The sequence below is a fragment of the Cryptotermes secundus genome, unplaced genomic scaffold, assembly GCF_002891405.2.
Source record: "Cryptotermes secundus unplaced genomic scaffold, Csec_1.0 scaffold2529, whole genome shotgun sequence".
NCBI classification, from domain to species: domain Eukaryota; kingdom Metazoa; phylum Arthropoda; class Insecta; order Blattodea; family Kalotermitidae; genus Cryptotermes; species Cryptotermes secundus.
In genome coordinates, this window is record NW_019739609.1 from 104,086 (window position 1) to 125,758 (window position 21,673).

Here is a 21,673-nt window from a genome sequence, read left to right on the forward strand (position 1 = left end):
AATTAGTGCCGAAATCAAGAAAATGTGGATGTATACATCCACTACCCCATACGCTTTCATGGGGGTAGTGCTTAATTCGTTAAACACAAGGACAACTTTAACTTATTTTACACGATATCTTCCTCTTAAAGCATTTGTTGCTCTCTTTGACATTCTTCATTCGCCTTTCTGTGCATGTGCTCTTGGCTGACGGCGGGCTTGTCGGGAGTCTTCCTGCGCAGACGAATTCCAGAAGCTTGGGACGGAACAGACACTTGCGAGCGGAAATCATAGCGCTAGGCATTATTGCGGACTCCGTTCCGATCTTTTCAGCTTTCCGGCTTCTCTGCTAAACTATCGTCGTTTATTATTAGGAAATGCTACATTCGTTTAATTCTATATTCTGAGGATCAGAAGTTGTGCCTAATGAAGACAGGTTTCCGCCTGATTCAGGTTCCGGTTTGCACTGAGCAATGTACGCATCATGTATTCGTAACAATCTTTCAGCTATTCTTCTGTGTATTACTTGTATTTTACTCATTCATTCATTCACGAATGCCTCTAAAGTCCCTTTGTAGGGCCGTAGTCTCTTCGTCAATTTCGTAATGTTTTTTACACAGACTGTAGAACTCCTCGGATGAGTGATCAGCCCGTAGCAAGGCAGCTACGTACACACAGGAGAACACAAACATGAAATAAACGTACACACAGACATCTATGCCTTGAGTTGGGTTCTAACCCACGATCCTAGCCCTCAGCGAGCGAAGAGAGTTCGTACCTTACAGTGCTGGGCGTAATATTGTGCTGTGAAGAAGAATAGTAGTGCAGATCTGAACATGAATTGCAAGTGTTTTCTGTATTTCCAGCGGTGTAGCGGTTTGTCTGCATGCTCCGAATGTTAATCATATTGCTCGACATCGGGACAATAACGGACAGAAGTTACGTCCTTATAATTACTGAAATCCACAGTAAGACTGTTGAGCTCTTCTCACTCGACGGAAGTGCGACTTTTAACGCTAATTAACTGCATGGGACACAATCTCATTTAGAAGCGAATAGTTGCTCAGGTAATCAAGCAAGTCGCCGCCTCTTATGGAACCAGAAGGCTCGTTACTGTGTTCACAGGAGCTCAGCACTTTCCGTATTCCGAGTCACAGGAATGCAGTCCATATTGCTACACCTTCTTTGTCTATCATTCAAGCTAATGTTATACTTCCATCTGTTACTGTTTCTCCGTATTGGGCTGTATCCTTCAGGTTTTGAGACTAGTTTTGTATGCATTTGTTTCTCTCATGGTTACTACACGTATGTGCCTCGTTCTGCTAATGTTCCTCAATTTGCTCGCCGTAATGATATCACTAAAAATCGCGACTTTTGTCTATCGTGGCCGATCACAGAGGACTCGCGGTCTAATGTATAAACTGTTTTCGCTCGCTGAGGGCTGGGATCGTGGGTTCGAATCCCACTCAAATCATGGATGTCTGTGTGTACGTTTATTCCGTATTTGTATTGTCCTGTGTGTAGGTAGCGGCCTTGTGACGTGCTGGTCACTCGTCCAAGGAGTCCTACCAACTGTGTAAAAAAGATTACGAAAACATAGAAGAGGCCAGGGCCCAAAAGAGGGTTGTACATCCATTGATGAATGAATGAATCAATGAATGAATGAATGAAAGATGAATGAATGGTGTGTCGTTGCTTCTTCCCGCCTACGTCCACACATTCTCCTCTACGTCCGCTTCAAACATGCAAAATTGTGTTCTTTCCTCAGGGTGAGAAACCCAATGTGACACATAAAATGTGACGGCAAGATTAGTAACAATGACATATTGTTCAATTGCCGGAATAGTAAGCAACCGTTATTGAAATATGCGGTAAGTTTGTTCATTTTCTCGCAGATATGTTGTTTGCTTCTTGAAGTGCAATCTTGTGAAGTACAGCAGTTCTTATACTGTACAAATACATATTCTGCTCTGGCAACCACAATTATCCATGCAGACGCAAAACCGTGCATTAGCAACTTCAGTAATTGAAACAACGTTGACAACATGAGCGAGACAAATTCTCATGAGTAGCTAAACATTTTTTACTCGGCAACGTAGTTGGTTGAGGCACTATCCTACAAGCCGGAAGATCGCGGGTGCGATTCCCGATGTAGTCATTGCACTTTTCAATTGATCTAATTCTCTCGGCCGCTCTATGGCCCTGGGGTCGGCTCAGTTTCTAACAGAAATGAGTACCAGAAATCTTCCTGGGGGTAGAGAGTGGCCGGCGCGTAAGGCTGACAACCTCACCGCCATCTGTGAGCCGATTGTCTAGAAGATATGGGAGCCTGGACGTCTCATAACCCTATGGGCCTTCACGGCCTGTTACAGAAATAGCTTTACCTTTTTACTACACACTTTAGATACGGATGGTCTAATCACTGCCCAACCGTAGCACCTTATCCCGAGCCAGGGCTCGATGCGATGCTTTACTCCCATCTATATCTTGTTCTCCACAATGTTTGTTTTTCTTCAGAATTTCCCCCGCCAAACTCTTTTATATCTGTTTGTTTTCTTAATAAATGTTGCGTAACCGGCAAATCTTAACACTCTTTATTTAATAAAAGTATATCGCCGTGAAGAAACCTGCCGAAGAGGCTTGTAAAGAAATGGAATTCATGGGCTGCTGACGCGTATCCCATGCATGTTCAGTCCTGCAGTGAGTCTCTCCGATTGTTCAGACATTTCAGCCGTGTCGATGAGATTTCGCTGTATTGTACTGAGCACCAGGCAGACGCTAGGCGTCGGCACGAGGGCAGCACCACATAACACTTAGCAGATCCCGAAATAAACGCCGCGTTTGGCATCTAATGTAGTGCCAGCAGCCCGAGGCAGAACTTCCACTGCTATCAGGACCTTTATTGCTTAGCCAACTCCAAGACTGAGTTCAGGAATTGCAGATATCAGTAATTTGTTTGCTCATAGGTGTTCAGTGACATTGCTTTTAGCTTGAATATTTCAAGGAATCCGTCCTCATGATATATGGGCAAAAAAAAAAAGCAAGTCATTGGTTTAGAAACACGATAAATAGAGATTACTCGATGTAATGTAGTTTCCTCTGCCAGGAAACTGAAGGGCAGGCCAGTGCTGGGGCGAGGTCTGGGATAGTCGCGGCTTCCTTCTCTGTCAGATTGCGCAGTTTGCCAGCAAAATGTGGAGGTTTGCTATGTCAAAGTAAAGTAAAGGTATCCCTGTAGCAGGGAGTGAAGGCCCATAGGTTTTTGAGACGTTGAGGCTCCCACATTTTCTAGACAATCGGCTCAAAGATGGCGGTAAGGTTGTCAGCCTTACGCGCCGGCCGCCCTTTACCCCATAGGAAAATTATTTAATTAATTCCTGGTACTCATTTCTGTTAGAGGCTGAGTAGACCACAGGGCCATAGTGCGGCTGGAAGGATTAGGTAAATTGAAAAAATCCAATGGCCTCATCGGTACTTGAACCCGCGACATTCCGGCTTGTAGCGTAGCCCCGGTTTGCTATGTACGAATATTTTATCTTACATTTCACAGCATTACGACGATATTTTATAATGTGTGGGGTCCATTATAAATATTTAGAATAATTTCTTAATGATACCTTTCTGCCAACTTGACACCCAATTTACATGCAGTTTAAACGTAAATTTATTATGTAAGATTTGAGGTTTTCACGGCGGTTTCTATGAAGATGTGGTGTTAACACCACATCTTCATGGTGTCACATCCCAGAAGACTATTTTCTTCGTAAATTTATTATTTTTCTCAAAAATGGCTTATCGTATGTAATTCACATAAAATGCAAATAGCTTATATTTAATATATTTCACTTTCATCCGAAATATCGTTTTAAAGAATCTCTTTGAAATATCGAGTTTTGAAGTTACTGTCGCAAAGGAATGTGAATCGACTATTCGTTTTTTATATAACGGACTAATAGGCAAAACACTTGGACGTTAAGCACCCAAAATGTTTTATTACGTGACTAAATCAAGTAAGTTGGCAAGGGCGCACTTCCTTCAATGTGACGCTGTTGTATCCCGCACAAGATGGTGGTGGGCTCGAAACAACAACCGTGATTGCCAGCAAATCATACAGAGCATTTTTAAGAATTAAGACCCACGTATCATGTTGATTAATTATCAGATACGTGGAGTATTAATTTTACTTTTGTTCTCTAGAACTCTGCTATTAGTGCGAAGTATGTTGTCACGATTTATGGGCGCGAGTGATAACGGGGTTTCCGATGTGATGATTAGTTTTATTGATCACTCCTTGTAGAATCACTCGCAATCACTGTTTTTAAGGATTGCATCCTGTTGCGTATATACAATGAACATATAAAATCTTGACCGTCAACGCAACAATACTTTATTATTTATTTATATAGCACGCACTACATGTATCGACTTCAAACGGGTCATCTGCAGGGGCTGCAAGTTTCCCACAGCCATTACCGAACTGAAACGCGAACATTCACATTTTTATAAATTGTTTGCACAAGTTAGTTTCTATTCCATTCACAAAGTAGACGTATTGGGGAAAGGAGGTAAGCTCCATCATTCTTGACCTTAGCACGACATGGAAGTGAGTGGTCAGCTTCACACCTCAGTGAAGGGACCCCGATATCCGTTGGATAGGAGGCTGGGTAGGCCCCAGAGCCTGTCTGAACCATGTGGAGAAGATAAAACCTCCTTTTCACTGCCGGGGATAGGATCTCAGCCGTCCAGGTCGTAGTCCGTCGCTATACCGACTGAGACATCCAGGCTTTAAACAGATTTAAACCTCTTTTAATCGTGGTAACCTTAAACTACGTGGTAATAAACTTGCGGGTTTCTTGACGAGTCGAGAGTCTCTTAGCTCTGTCTTGTGTGGTCCCTTTGTTTATGGGCGCTGATAGAATTGGCTCAGGTTTGGTATGAGCAATCTTGAGGAGTCTGATTTTGTGAAAAGGGGACTGAATACTTAAGTTTGTGACTAATTGCACCTAAAATATGCCTCTAGTCCCTATCCTAAATATGAATTAGTACTTCACAGTATCACTTGCTCCTGGTTTATGTTGACGCATCACGGGATCTGGCAACAGACGAGCGGGAATCGGCGTACGTTTCCTTAAGAAGTCATCGAGGTTGTCTGTGTCTAATTTCAGGCCTGCCGAAACAAACATGCGTTCTACATACACCAGGCCTCTCTGAACATGTATGCAATAAGAATGCTTCTGTAATGATGTGAGAGCTGCAAATTATGTATGATTTAAAAGGTGCTTATGGCGGTGGTTTTGAAGTGTCCTAGTGGCCTATCTTCTAGGATATAACTCTCTGTAGTCCGTTGAAAGTTGCTTTCTACTTCATGCTTCATGTTTTGCGTGGCTTACTGTAACCCTGAAGATGAGGCGACATCTTTCTCTGAAACGTCGATGGATTTTCGACGGCCTACGCTGCGTAATGTCCCAGAAGATAGAATTATTCACAGAGAATCTTGTCCTTCCAGAAGATTGGTATCATTGACCTGTACTAAATATATAAAATGCTACATGTTACAAACGTATCGACTCAGAGCGACTCACGCTACATATCGCAGTACACAGTCACGTGTTTAACATCGTATTTCACAAAATGTAAACCATTCTAAAAGGAATAAAAATAAATATTTCAGATCTTAATTACGCTATATTTTTTAAAAATATAAATATTTATTGAAGAGCAGTAATTGAGAAAAATGAGGCAGTTCGACTTGGCAGCCGTGTCATCTAGAAATTAATGTTAGACAGTCAGTCCTAACTTAACAATTTTTAATTTAGCACTGTTTTTCTGTAGGATATGATTCTGCTTAAAACTGAATTGCTTACGTATATTTGAATACGTATTTAAATCATAGTGTAATTATTATATTCAGATAGGAGTAAGTCGAATAGAGAAGCCTACTATAGAAATGTATGTATACATGTGCTAATCGTTTCTTTTATACAGTAGTATCAGTGTGCTGAAAGGGGCACGCAGTAGCGTAGTTGGTTGAGACACTATGCTTGAAGCCGGAAGGTCGCGGGTTCAAATCCCGATGAGGTCATTGGATTTTTTCAGTTGACCTAACCCTTCCAGCCGCACTATGGCCCTGGGGTTCACTCAGCCTGTAACAGAAACGACTACCAGGCGTTAAATAAATAATTTTCCTGGGGAGTAAAGCGCGGCCGGCCCGTAAGGCTGACTACTTTACCGCCATCTTTGAGCCGATTATCTAGATAATGTGGGGGCCTCAACGTCTCTCAACGCTATGGGCCTTCACGGCCTGTTACAGGGATAGCTTTACTTACTTTACTTTTAAACTGAAGTGAAAAGGAGAGTTTCGTGGAATGAGGCCAAGCCCCAAATTTGGGCTGTATCACCAAAGGAAAAAAATGACTCTCCTTTTTTCTGCTGTATTTATTTCCAGTCCTGCACGTTATCGAATAACAAGTCGACGTCACGGTTAACATCGTCTCCCACAAATAACAGAAACAAACCGTCTCCATGTACTATGCTATGCTTCACATAGACACATGAGAATTTAAGAATACCGACAGAAGGAAACGCGGTATCCTGCTCCTTCTCTGTCTTTTATATGATTCCCTTTTGTCGATGTTTCGCGCTTACGAAATGAATGTAATGGAACAACCCGCTTTCAGCTCGCCCGTTTCTCTTCTACATCGCAAATACATGTGACGTCATATGGTTGCAGTGCCACCGTGGCCCCCCGGGAAACCGCACCTCGTCCCCGGATCTCCCAATACCCAGCCGAACGTTGTGACGATCCGGTGGGATCCACCACCTGATGATGGAGGCGCCCCGATCACAGGTAATCTTAGATTATTATTTACATATTTTCGTCCTTGTATTTGTTACTATCTATTTTGTTATTTGTGCTGACTCTGTAATTCGCTCCTGACTCTTAATTTAAGCATGTAAATAAATAAAGAACTGAAGTCAATTTGATCGCTATTGTTGCTGTATTGGTACTGTTGCTGCATTTAATCTGTTCGGTTATGCTTCTAAAAGGATCTTGATTTTGTTCAGATAAGCGTTGCAATTTTTAACTATTCCGTGGTTGTTCGAATCATCATCATCATCATCATCATCACACTGTCACGTGTATCAGCAACTGGAGACGAATTCGGATTGTTAATTGAATTTGTTAGATACTTACAGGCCGTAACTACAAATAATTCTTGCACTGTTGCTGCTTTACACAATTTACAATCACTCCACACTAATCTTTTCAGTCGATCTGCACTAGTCTTCACGGATTTGTAACACAGGAACTATAGCAGTCTCATTGAATTACACTCTCCAGATATTACACATAAATAAATTCTTCTAATCACACGTTAAATCTTCACAGGCCGACTTCTAGTTCTTCTTCAACTATGAAATTCCCATGGTTATCTCCTTGCTTGCTTGTTCATGTGCTTCTGCTGCTGTTACTACTCATAACTCGTAACTCGTAACGGCCCTGAACGAATTCTGTCACTTATACTACAGCGGCGGAACGGACATGGACCCACAGTAAATATTGTGACATATCACGTGATCGCCATCCAGCCAGTCTATTGGCTCGTCGGTCGGATCTACAGAAAACACAGCTTCCTCTATTGTTGCATGTCGGATTGTGATTGCAGAGTTGTTGCCTGGCAACGCGTTGATCAGATTCGTTACAACACGCATTATCATCATCATCATCATTATCTGTTGGTTATAAAATTTGTTTCTATCATTAGTGCTCCACCCCACAGGTGCTCTTATGTGTTTGCTTGTGTGTTTAGATCGTTTCATCTTAAAGCGTCCCTTTCTGACCACTGCTTATACTGTATATAATCATTTTATTTCTGTATTTGTTCTTGCGTCTTCTGTTGTTTTGTTTTATAATCTTGTCATTCCATTCTTTGTGTTGATTCCGTAATTTATGCCACTGCTGCTGAGTCAGCACGCAAATAACGAACAACTGAATAACGATAATAATCATCACCATCATCTTCACATTGGTTCACGATATGTGTATGTTAGGACATTTGTCGAGGATAAGAAACGACTCTCATTCTGTACTTCTTTTGGCTTATTTTGGACTTCACCCATCGTCCGGTATATAAAAAAGACAAAAAACCACAACGTTTCGGAGACTGGATCTGTCTCCGTCTTCAGGTGTATAGGGAAGGTTTAACCTACTCAGTTGGGCCCCTTAGAAAGAGCTAGTCTCAATCACTGGNCTCATTCTGTTTAGAGAACTGTAGGAAGTCTTCATTCTCGTCCGGGTTTGTTCTAAAATAAACTAACGACAAAGTAAAATTCCTTATTTATTATAGCAGTCTTCTAAATACACCTATAGTCACATTGATCAAAATAAAATTTACCGGAAGTGCCATAAATTACACTGAATAAATGTCGACTATTTTTATAAGTATAAACCAGATAACTCCATGGATAATAACCTTAAATGAGCATCTAATAAGTCCTGAACAAAGAATATAGGAGATGGCTGGCGTGGGGCCTGAAACTTGAGACAACTTTCCTGGCGTCGAAAGATTAAGAAATTAACAAGTGACTGTCGGTCCTCAAAAAGACGTGGAAGGCAGACGCTCCTCACGAAGAAGCAGGAGGTGCACAATAGCAGCTCTCGTGCATAGAGACGGCAGGGCTGGTACAAAGATTCGAATTCGAGACCCATTCAGCCCATGTGAGATTTGAGGGGCAGAGCCGAGCTGAGGAGAGGTTCGCCTGTGGTTTCTCATCTCTGTTCTACCTTTAGGCAAAATTACCCACTTCTCAGACTTTGACTAAGTAATAAAGTAAACAGATGAATAAAACAAGCTAATTAGCATGGTACCATATATTGAGTAAATTGATCCTTGCTACAAATATTATGTTTTTTTACATTATCCATCGTCTTGTCTTTATCTAAAACCGTCCTGTTTATTTTCAATACACAGCGTTTTGGAGACTGGATTCTGTCTCCGTCTTCAGGTAAAACCTACTCATTTCAGCCAATCTATAAAGCTAGAGTATGTTTTACCTGAAGATGGAGACACAATCCAGTCTCCGAAACGTTGTGTATTGAAAATAAACAGGACGGTTTCTAGATAAATAAAATAAAGACGATGCGTAACGTGCAAAAACATAATATTCGTACTAATGTACCATCGTCGCAGACTTTTAGAATTTAAATTGATAACTTGGCCTCGCATTTGTGTGTGTCAGGCACGGGACCTGTGGATTGAAGAGAAATGTTCTCAGATTCCATCACATCATTCAAGGGAGCAACTTAACAATGCACATCCTTGCTGGTCTGTATGACTAAAGAGAATTTTGTCGTAATTCATCTTAGACGCTGCTTTTCTGTTTTACACAAAAATTATTAAAGCGATTTATTGTATTAGAAAGTCATTCTCTCCGAATCTGTCCATTATGCCGTTTATGCAGACTGAGTTCTGTATAGTTTTGTTTCTTGCGTAAGGGTAAAGCTATCCCTGTAACAGGCCGAGAAGGCCCATAGGGTTGTGAGACGTTGAGGTTCCCACATTTTCTAGACAGTCGGCTCAAAGATGGCGGTGAGGTTGTCAGCCATACGCGCCGGCCGCCCTTTACCCCCAAGAATATTCCTGGTACTCATTTCTGTTAGAGGCTGAGTCCATCGAAGCGTGCCTGAACCAACTACACTACCGCATGCCCCAACACGTGTAGTAGCTGTGTTTTATCTACCGATTCATACGTTTAGCAATAAGGAGTCCCATAGCTCCTCATAACAGACTAATGGTTGCAGCACATTTCGTTGAATTACAGTAGTGTCAGACTTCAGATACCTTTATTACTCTCGGGTTCCTCAGTTTGTACTCAGATTATATACCCTCAAATGACAGAATGCTCGGCGAAAAAGTATTTGAATATATGTGGAAGGAAGTGGCCTTGGTATAATTTGAAATATTATCCGGGAACTTGCTTAGAGGGACTGAAGAGTACCATGAAAAAGTCAATGAGCGTGGCCGTTCTTCATGACGAGATCTGAGCCCGGGACGTGAGGAACACAAAGCAGGAGTGCTAACCAATCGGTCACGACGTTCAGTAAATCGTTTGCCTGCTGAACATTATCAATTGTCTGTGATATATTTAATTTTCACGGCTTTTCGGAAGTTGATTCTGTTTCCATCTTCATATTATCCATCACTTTTTACATTGCTGATGATTTTCAAGGACTGAATTGCGAGACTTTGAGGACGGAATAAGCTAACATGCTCAGCCCTTGAGGATGATGATCATGATGATTAATGGTGACTGCTGGGTCCGAAGCAGGGATATGTAGTACATTAGGCTAGTATGCTAACCACCAGACCAGACCAGACATTGGTGGTGTATAGCTTTATGTACTATGTCCTCACAGGGTACGTGGTGGAGCACCGCAAGGCGGGGACGCCGAACTGGATTCGTGCCACGACGGATCTGGTGCTGCAGCCGGAGCTGGAGCTGAGTGGCCTTGAGCCAGGATGGCGCTACCAGTTCCGGGTAACTGCAGAGAATGCGGCGGATCTGCTGTCGGATCCAGGGGAGCTGTCGCAGCCTCTAACTGTTGCCCGAGCATACCGTCCTGCCACAATGGCGCCGCAGTTCAGCCTCGAGCTCCGGGACACGGTGACCCTAGAAAACGAAAAGGTGAACTACGAGACGGAAAGGCGTGATCCCGAGAACGTGTGACTATTGTAATTTCCGTATCAACTTGATAAGTCCTGTAAGGTTGCTGGGAACAACATGGTGGGATTTTTGCGAGTTGGGAGTGATGAAATGTGTCGACTCATAAATAATATTGTATATTATCCAGGTCTTCCACTCATGTTCAATTTTGTCAACTACTTTATTTAATTTTATGATCGGTGGTTTTTTATTTAAGTACACTCAGAAAAAAAAAGTCGTTAGCTTCTGCACCAAGAGATCCACATTTGCTGTGAGCAGGGCTCTAGTGGCAACCGAAATCAGTTTCCTGTCTTCCAGATACCAATTGTGGTGTGTATTTTTGTGAAATTCTCTTATGTATTTAACGTAATTTATTTTTAAATGTATTATTGCGAATTCTGGTTTTCGGTTAAGAAACGGGTAACTTAAGAAGCTGGGAGAAAGAATGAAAGGAAAAAGACTACTAATTGAAAACAAATTCTGTGGAATTGACAAAGTCATTTGTGGCGTCATTCGACACTTCAAAACGCGGGTAATACGAATACAAAGTACCAATTTTTATATTCAAAATGGAAAACAACAGAACAGTATAAATCTTTTTGTGCACATTCTTGGGTAGGTCCTACGTAACCTAGACGAGTTTCATTGAAATCTTATAGAACCATTAATTGTTATCTACATAAATCCTTTGTGCTGTGTTCCTCTTTTCAGGCCCAGTTTATTGTTCACTTCCACGGGATACCAACCCCTAAAATTGCGTGGTACAAGGACAGTTTTGAGATTTTTAGCAGCAGGAGGATGCGAGTCATTGTCGAGAACGATATGAGTTCTCTTATTATCCACCAGACGGCGTTCTCGGACGAAGGAGAATACAAATGCGCGGCAACCAACCGCGCAGGCCACATTATCACCAAGGCCAAGTTACGGCTAGAAGGTACGAAGGCCCTGATTGCTGTCAATGCTTACCCGTAACTTCAGGGGAGAATAAGGAGGATTTCCGTACTAATTTAAATCATTCCTAGTTTAGCATTTAACGACACGGTTTGGATTGTACGAATGAAAAGGTAGTCAATTGTGAATTGGGCTAGGATGTGCAAGAAATCGGTCATGATCCGTTTTAAAGTAATTTTCCAGAAATGGCCTAGAAAGGCTCTTGGAAACCAAGACAATCTGCACTCAGGCTTGCATGAGTTATGGCAGAGGAACTGCGACCTACAGACGAGGGAGCAGAAGCGCTGTCTAGCGCAAAACTCTCTGTAGTTATCGGGCGATCACGGTGGCCGCGCGGTCTAAGGCATGAACTGTCTTCGCTCCCTCGAACACTGGGATCGTCGGTTCGAATCCCACTCAAGGCATGGAGTCAGACTTTATTCTGTTTGTGTTGCCCTGTGTAAGTAGCGACCTTGCGACTGGCTGATCCCCCGCCCAAGGAGTCCTACTGACTCTTAGGATTAAGAAATTGAAGTGAAACAAAGCGTTTCACGGATGCCCTATGCTCCAAGTAGGAGCAACAGGATAGAGAGAGAGAGAGAGAGGCACGAAGCTAATTTATGTTGCCTGATTTGAGACACTTTTGTTTAGTGCTGTACTGATTCAGAATGCTGGAAGTTTTAGGTAATGGAAAGAAGTGGAGCCATGCTCTCTCACATTCACGGATGATCAGTGGAAGTATACGGCCCCTGTCTTCAGTTACAGTGTTCTTCAGCGTCGTAATGCTTAAAAGCGGAAGTTCGTTGGAATATTATTAAGGATTTCAGTTCCTACCGCGAAGAATTTCCGGTTAATGATGCGTAAAGGAACAATTGTTTATTATGCGAACCCAACAAAATCAGTTAGTGCAGTCAGTGGGCTTCAATCTCAGTTCCTGAGCGTTTAAGTAAGCGGCATTCAATAGCACCATTCCGCTCTGAAGTCTACGATTTCTTATTTTTGCATCCCTTTCACTTCATTATTTGCAGATGCGGTTGAGAAAGAATGGTTAAATAAACTGAGAAGGGTGAAGTACAAATAAGTGTAGATGTGAGGGTTCCTCTTGTTGCATTGCTTCCAGCGCCTCCTCGTATTCGCATACCGCGCCAATATGAGGACGGCCTCATCTTTGAGAAGGACGAGGTAATCCGCTTGAAGGTGTCAGTGGCAGGGCGGCCTCTGCCTCGGGCCACGTGGTACCACAACGGTGAGCCGATCCCTTTCGGAGGACGCTACGAGGTGAGCAACACTGATCGTTCCTCCGGGCTTAGGATCTCCGAGGCTCGGCGAGCAGACCGTGGCGAGTACCAGGTGCGTGCCAGCAGCCGACTCGGAGAACACGTCGTGTCCTTCCTGGTTACCGTCACAGGTGAGGAACCTCCACACGAATTCCAATAACCCTCGGGGAATCTGCATTTTTCTTACTCTTTCTGGTGTCTTGCCATGGGCTGATCCCCCTTTCAAGGGATCGTAGGGCGCGTTGAAAGTTTGTGCTGTCTCTGAATTGACTGTGAGGTTGAAGAGGACAGACGTCTTAATCCGTGAATATCTACGAAGAAGTTGCTACTGTAATCAAACAGACTTTGAGTATTATGATTAATTTGTTGGTTCTTGGCTTATATGCAGTTATTTATCGATTGGAAAATTTATATAGCCTCTAATAACCGAATTATTCTTCACACGATGTACTGGAAGCAAAACGCAATGAAGCGTTCGTGACTCAAACCCTTATCTGACGGGGAATTTCATTACCGGTGATCTACCCGGTCACCTCGAACCCGTATCCTCAAATCCTAATCGTCATTATTGCCCTTCTACTGCGATTAGCGATTGTTCGCGCCCGAATATCAGGTCGGTGTGTAAATGAAGAGAGGTGATGCACCTCGGAGTCACGTGTAATTAATGTAAGAGCTGATGAATGAAGCGAACGTTTGCAACGCCACAGCCAGAATAGTTAACTTACGGCTCGAGATCAGACCTCAGAGTCGCAAGGAGTGCTAACCACGAAACCGGTTCGTACCGGTCCTTCTGACCTCCCAGCTCAGGCTGAATCCACCAGTAACTCTTCTGTTCAGCGTCCTCGGGACACGGGAAGGTACAGTTAATGTCCCTTTGAATGATTCACACCTAATTAGGTAAAACTATCAAAAGGAACATAATTCATGTCTCGTCTCGGTTACAATCTGCCCAGATTGTTGTAGACTTGTATTCGAGAGGTGCTCAGTTCGAATCTTGGCGACCCTGATTATGATATTTCGTGGCTTTACTCATTTCCTCCAACAAACACCGTGCTAAAAAAAGAGGTGAAGCTATCCCTATAGCAGGCCGTGGAGGTCCATTGGGTTATGAGACGCTGAGGCTCCCACATTTTCTAGACAATCGGCTCACAGATGGCGGTAAGGTTGTCAGCCTTATGCTCTGGCCACGCTTTACTCCCCAGGAAGATTCCTGGTACTTATTTCTCTTAGAGGCTGAGCCGACCCGAGGGCCATAGTACGCCCAACACTGGGGTATTACCACTAGTCAGAACATAACCGCTTCTTTCCACGTCGTTACAAATTCATTATTAATTTATCACCATGTCATTCGACGTGTACTCTTAGTGATTGCGACAGTGTCGTTAAATAAGCTATAAATAAGTACTTACTTACTTACTTACTCATGGAGCTGAGCCCTTCTGGAGGAGCCGCCAATTCTGCAGCTACTCAAGAATTTCCCAGCATTTTATGGAACCCGAAGGTTCATCACCGTGTTCACAAGAGCCCGCCACTGGTCCCTATCCTGAGCCAGATCTATCCAATGCATACCATCTCATCCTATCTCTCTAAGATCCATTCTAATATTGTGCACCCACCTACGCCTTGGTCTTCCCTGTGGTCTCTTTCTTTCTGGCTTTCCCACCAATATCCTATACTCATTCCTCGTCTTCCCCATTCGTGCTACATGACCTGCCCACCTCATCCTCCTTGACTTGATCATTCTAATTATACTTGGAGAAGAGTACAAGTTATGAAGCTCCTCATTATGCAGTACAAATATATTCTTATTCCTTGTTGTTAAGGCCGAGAAGTTGTGAACAATTGCAAACAGTCTTTTGGAGAATATATGTGATGCATCATTTGATATGCTTCCTTTCTCTCCGCCAGACCGCCCATTGCCACCCGGAAGAGCAGTCGTGGTGTCTGTTGCGGGCCGCTCTGTGACCCTGTCTTGGTCGGAGCCAGACGACGACGGTGGCTGCAAGATTGGCAACTACATCGTCGAGTATTATAGGGTAAAGTGGGGACAAATGAACGAACTTCAACGTATATTCACGACACAGTATTTGTATACAAATTGAATATCACCGTATATTTGTCGCATTTATGTATATTAAAACCATTTTCAAAGTTTTAAGTAAATTTTAAATGTTAAAACTGTCATTTATTTCATTACATACCTTAAATTTTAATAATCTATAACAAATATATTGTCAGGCGTAAAGGTGACTTATAAGACGGGATTTTGGACTGGATGATTGCACTTATTGCAGCTTTTACATTCACACATTTCGAGACCACATGCCATACAGCGCCATCGCTATTCTACGCACTTTCCAATTCACCGTTGCACACGCACTAGGATTCTCAGTCTTCACTAGTCGCATCCTGGTAACGGGAAGTCTTATTGACACAGTCTAATTCCTTTCTTGCCATTTCTGCAGCTTGCCAGTTCCGAAGACTCTGTCCAATTCTCTTCCGACTACTCTGCCCCTTCTACTCCTGTCCTGCCGAACACTTCTTATGACCACGTTGCACGAAATCCACGGAAAACACCGTCTTCTATTGTCAAGAATGCGTGTTTACTGGTCGTTACCTAGCAGTGGATGTCCTATTGTTGAGCACATTTGTTGCGGGAATGTGTTAACCGAGTCGTAGCCTAGCAATGGGTATTTCTTTTCTGTGGCGCTACAGCCCCAATTTGGGCCTAGGCCTACCTCCATGAAACTCTCCGTTTCACTTCGGTTTACTAGATCTTACACATACGGTAGGACTCCTTGGGCGGGTGATCAGCTCGTCGCAAGGCCTCTACCTGTAGACAAACACAGAAAAACGCACACAAACACCCATGCCCTGAGTGGGATTCGAACCCACGATCTCGGTTTCCGAGCGAGAGAAGACAGTGCATGCCTTAGACCGCTCTGCTACCGTGACCGGCTTAGCAATGGGTATACATATAATGCATTATTTCATTAAATATGGTTCTTTATACGTAGGTGTTCTATTTCCATGAGCAGTATACGAGTATTGCACGATACATTTTTACAAGTGAATTTACATTTGTTTCGTTAAAGCACGACTGCTTGTTTGCCACATTTCATCGAAATATGGCCCACAGTTATAGTATTTAGATTCAAGAACATCTCAAGGATTTGTAGTGAATTGATCACCACAGCGCGAGAGAGGACTGAGATGAAGTGAACATGTATTTTCTTCACTTTCCTTGTCTGTATCAGTGTAAGATCTACTGCCATCAGGTGAACACCCAATTTCCGTAAAAAAATATATAATAATAATTCAATTCTTCAATTCGATTCAATTCTTTATTATTTATGTGCCAAGTCAACAGATAATGGAAATGGAAAATTATAAACGCATTCCTGTTTTTTCGATTTTTTAGCATGTCTATCTTGATTTCATTTAATGTATTGGAGCAACTACAAAAGTAATATGCATTAATTAAAAAATGCGAAAAATTGTATTGAGGCAGACACATTTAACGCATACTCAGAGGCGTAAAATATGTATATATTATATATAAATATAAATATTGTAACGTGTTTTGTCTACTGAAGACGCCGTTCAGGTTGTTAATCGGATTTATTAACAACCTACAAGTCGTAACTACAATTACTTATAGCACTGTTACGGGTTTACACAATTTACAAACCCTACACACTAATTCTTATCTCTGTCTTCAGTAGTCTTCACTTGCTTACAGCACAACGCGGGAGCTATACAACTATCACTGAGTTCCACACTCCCAATGCCTTCTCAGTTATCACAAACTACCACTGATTATCACACATAAAATCTTCTTATCACGCGTTCAGTTCTTCTTCCCGCGACTGACTGACTGACTTCTGCTCTGCCGAATACGCCGAATACTCATACTCGTAACTCGTACTCAGTGCTCAGTACTGTCTGAAGTCAAAGTCAAAGTCAAAGTCTCATTGCAACTGATGTTCAGACAGTCTATAAACCTTGTTGCCGACCCCTATCTGGGGCTCATGACCAGATATTTATTACTGATTGACAGTTATGGTCTTGTTTGCGGCACCGTCTCTGACGAGGGGACGGGTCTGTCTTTTGTATATGCTGCTGGCCCTGGCCAGTGCAGTCTTCCTCCTACGACTCGCAAGGTCACAGTGGAGGTATTCGACACCACCTACACACGGGTCTGAGAGAGAGAGAGAGAGAGTTACTTTATGACTGGTGGTTTACCGCCAATCAGTTCGTCCCGGCGTCAGGACCCCTGAGGTCCACGACCAGAGATTTTCTTTTTCAACTGAACTCTTGCGGTAATAGTCCCTATGTAACATCCTCTCTGACGAGAACACATTCGACCTTTCGCCAAGTGTATATTTCGCACATATAATATGTTATGAAAATTCTTCCTTTTGCTTTACACACAAGTCCTCTGTCAGTACAGGCTTTACTGAGCAGATCATGCCTAACTTACATATCTTATGCTACAACGAAAACTTTGAATGGTCATAAGCTTGACCACAGCCAAGTTTAAGCCTCTTATATTTTCTGTGTCTAGCTTCACCTTGTCCTATACCGCGAACATGTTCATTATCATGATTTTGTACGACTTCTGCTTGTCTGCACAATTTTGTTATATAATCGTATACATACGGAAAGTGGACAGCTGTGTGCAAGTCGCGGACCGGTGTGCACAATGGAAAATTCCAATGGTGCGCAAAACCTTGTTTTGCTTGCGCTGGAATTTTAGAAGGCAGGTGTCTGCCGCTAATTCCCAGGCGGGACAAGCGTAAGTCATTACTATCTGATCAGTGCCTTATAGAGGGATAGTTTAATGTTTGCGTTTAAACGTTCACTTTTGAATAGGGAGTAGATTCTAATAAATCTTCTGAAGGCCTTGGCTTCAGTCATTTCTATGTGAAGTCTCCACGTAATCCTCTATCGAAGATTACGCCCAGGTATTTTACATGATTGACGAAAGGGATATTCTGCCCATTCAATGTAAGATGAGTGTGAGGGGGCCTAAGTCTATGAGAGAAGTAGATTGCCTGAGTTTTATCTTCATTGATTTTTATGTTCCAGCGCTCACACCACGTCTCAATAGCATTGAGACCTCGCTGCAGCTTTCTGAGAACATAACCCTCTTTGCGGTCTGTGGCATATATAGAGGTGTCGTCAGCAAAGAGACCTAGATAGACACCAGGTGTTTGGGGCGTATCGTTTATATATAGACTGTACAGTGTGGGGGAGAGAACAGAACCTTGTGGCACTCCTGCTTGTATATCCCTGGTGTAGACATTTCACATTCGGCTGAAACTCTGAATTTTCTCTGAGAAAGGAAAGAGCTAATAAGCTTGATTAGCCTTATCGAAAATTGTAATGTAGATAATTTATATAGCAAGACAGTGTGCCATGTTTTATTAAAGGCTTTTTCAATACCCAAGAATACAGCAGCTGTAGACATGTTACTGTTGAAATTTAAGGTTACGTGGTCCGTAAGCCTCATATATGAAGTGTCGTGCTATGACGGGCACGGAAACCAAACTGGCTTGCATTAATCAGGCCTTTATCCTCATTGTGCCTTTGGACTATTTTCAGAATAACTTTTTCGAATAGCTTACCCTTTGTAGACAAGAGGCTAATCGGGCGTGAGGAAATTTTGTGTCCTTACCGGGTTTCGGTAACGTTATAACTTTTGCTTCCTTCCAAGGCTTTGGAAAATTGGACAGCCGAAGGCAGTGATTAATTAAATGCGTCAGATGTACCAGTGGTCTTCTTGGAAGATGCCTAAGGCATTCGTCTGGAATACCATCAAGTCCACAAGCCTTTCACAATTTTAATGTATTTGTTAATTTATGTATATCACAAGGTCGTACTTTCCCCAGCGGAGTGCCTTCTACAGATGCAAGCAGAGCTTGGACTGTAGTCAAAGTTAAAATGTGTTTTGCAAACTCTTCTGTGAGTCTACAAACGTAGAAACTAACAAATTTGTGAGGACATGGTTGGAGACACTTGGGATAATCGCAGAAAGCAGTAGGCATAAGGACAGCCAATCTGCTTCGTGGAATTCAGGAAGGGCAGTTCCCGGATGAGACGCTGTAATGAGTTGCAAATCTCGCTCTGTGTGCAGCTCGGATGGAACGTGTGGTTGAAGGCTGCCACCTGCCGTCACCTGACGACCACCCTGGCAGATCTGATTGAAGGGTCCGAGTACAAGTTCCGAGTGAAGGCGGAAAACCCTTACGGTGTCAGCGACCCTAGTCTCGAATCAGAAGCCGTGTTTGTTCCTGATCCGAAACGAGGGTAAGTGACAGACCCAATTTGACTTTTCTGTGACTTAACAGAGTGAGCAACCATTCAAGTTGAATCAAGGTATAACTGTTCTCTGGTATCCGTAAGATGCCCGGTTCGAATCTCTGCCGGGACACCGGATATCCTGACCGAGGTTTTTCATACTTCTCCTCAGTCCCTCCATGACAATTCCAGGATAGTATACAGATTATGACACGCCCGATTCCTTCAAAATTCTTCCCAATTAAGTATCACCACTATCCACTAATTGAACGCTCTATTGTCTGGACGCTGGAGACTAATATAATGTATCATACAAAAAGAATTACCAATCGGATGTTCCAGTTTAGAATGCCCAGCTGCCACCTGTTAATTTCTGGAAAACCACACGTTTCCGCGGAATTAGCACACATACTCATTGTTACTCATAAACCGTCTTCTGCTATATATACAAGTGCATGCTGGCCATCATCACCGTGGACCGTAGGTGTTAAACCTCCCTCTCCAAATAAGGTTCTAAAAGTTGTTGTGGGTGTTAATGCGAAGTGCATGAAATGAACATATTTTTGAGAGACTATTTCTTCCAGACTGACCAATACATAGCATCCCTGTTTACATTCTTCATCCCTGTTACTACTGAGCTGAATAAAACCTGTTATTTTCTGTCTTCACTAATAGCTATATACTAAATCTGTGAAAAGAACAGTGACACATCGAAATTAAAACCGGGAAGAAATTAAGGGCAAATTAAATTTTGTTCTGCTCAGTTGGGATTTTCCTGTCTTCCCACTTCCTATCCAAGGAGGTAAAGGTTAACGGACACAAAATTATAATTTTACTTTTAGATTTACTGGGTTTTCGGACTTTATCCATCGTCCAGTGGTTGAGGTTGAGCATAGCCCTTTCTAAGGGACCTAACAGAGTAGATTTCTCCCGCACTCACCTGAGGACGACAACAGATTTAGTTTCCGAAACGTTGTGTTTTCTAGTATTTAGAATACCGCACGATGGATGAAGTCCGAAATCCCAGTCACTCTGAATATTATACACCACCTTCCAGAACTCCTTAGAATCTAATTTTACTTCTTGTTTCTTATTGGTGTGTAACTGCGTAACGAGTTAAGCACTATACCATGAAGGAGTATGGGGGAGTGGATGTATAGATCTACAGTTTCTTGACCTCGGCACTAGGTGGAGGTTCACGCCCCGGCCGCTTTATCCCCGGGAGCCACCGGTACCCATTGGATAGGAGGTCGTGTGGACCCCAGAGTCGGTTTGGACGATGTGGAGAAAATTCTTGAACATACCGGGACTCGAACTCCGACCCCTCAGTCGAGCAGCCCGTAGCCAGTCGCTATCCCGGCTCCCGTCTGAGAACAGGTGCTGCAGTCAATGTTTGGATCTAAGATAAAATAACACGAGGACGAGGAAAATTGCCTAAATCAAAAGAACTTCTTAATCTCTACTCTTCAACAAGCATTATTAAGGTAATCAGATTTGTGAGGATTAAATTGGCGGGCATGTATCATGAGTGGGAGATGTGAGATGCGTGTTCAACGCTTTGGCTGGAAGGCCTGGCGGAAATTACGGAAATTTAGATATAACCCGGACGATAGTAATATGATTCGTCCTAGGGAAAGGGCATGTGTGTGGGGGTATTTACTTAACCCATCTGTATGAGTACAGAGTCCAGTGGCGGGCTCTTGCGGACACGGTCATTAAACCTTCGGCTTCCCTAACAGACAGGAAGTTCCTTTGCCAGCAGAACGAGTATTTGCATATCAAGAAAAACGCTGCTCCATGAAGTAGGCATGAAGCTCCAGTCTACCTTCCATATCAGTTTTCTCAGATCCAGTTTCTAATACAAAAATTTATCTTCTTCTGAGTACTAGCACCGCGTAGTTAAGAAAAAGACAGACGTTTCGGACATAGATATCTCATCCAAGAAATAGCAAATACTTCTCTGCTTACCGCTTGCTTCTTGCTGGCTTCTTGCTTTGCTTATTCTTGGAAGCGATATGTTCCTCCGAAACGTCACGCTTTTTCCAGACTACATATCTTTACAACCCAGAAATTCGTACTTTTCATAGTTGTTGCTGTGAGAACCTCAGGTCCAAGAAAATCACTTATATTCCAATAGAGCAGCCTATTGGTGTTTTACTGGCTTTCTATTAATATAGAAGCTCTGAAATTTTAAAGCCCGGCCTGAATCATATTTTTGCTACTTAAATATACACTCATTGTCTTTTATGTAGGAGTTACGACTGATTAGGGCATGGCCGGAAAATTGTTTTCGTAAAGTCATTTGGTCACCTAGCGCTGTGAATATCTTCGTGTTATTTAAAACAAGACTTTTCTAAAAGAAATACAGGGGATGAACAAAAATATGGAAACACCTCGTGAAATGTATGCCTGAATTGAAGTGTTTATTTTAGCGACGTTTGTAGGTCACGCGGTCGTATCTGCCCAACACCACTACCTGT

The 21,673-nt window shown here is 42.7% G+C and overlaps 1 protein-coding gene across 2 annotated transcripts in view; it reads left to right on the forward strand.

Moving 5' to 3' along the window:
* Window positions 1–21,673, forward strand: part of LOC111871980 (titin homolog) — a 46,260-nt gene that overhangs the window by 15,245 nt on the left and 9,342 nt on the right. The window contains exons 2-7 of one of the 2 annotated variants that reach the window (XM_023865427.2): window positions 6,710–6,826; window positions 10,397–10,665; window positions 11,395–11,617; window positions 12,734–13,021; window positions 14,799–14,926; window positions 19,030–19,202. In XM_023865427.2, the coding sequence (XP_023721195.1) occupies window positions 6,710–6,826; window positions 10,397–10,665; window positions 11,395–11,617; window positions 12,734–13,021; window positions 14,799–14,926; window positions 19,030–19,202 (1,198 nt within the window). Of the gene's footprint in view, window positions 1–6,709; window positions 6,827–10,396; window positions 10,666–11,394; window positions 11,618–12,733; window positions 13,022–14,798; window positions 14,927–19,029; window positions 19,203–21,673 lie in introns of those variants that run through there. The other variant, XM_023865428.1, reaches the window with a different exon arrangement.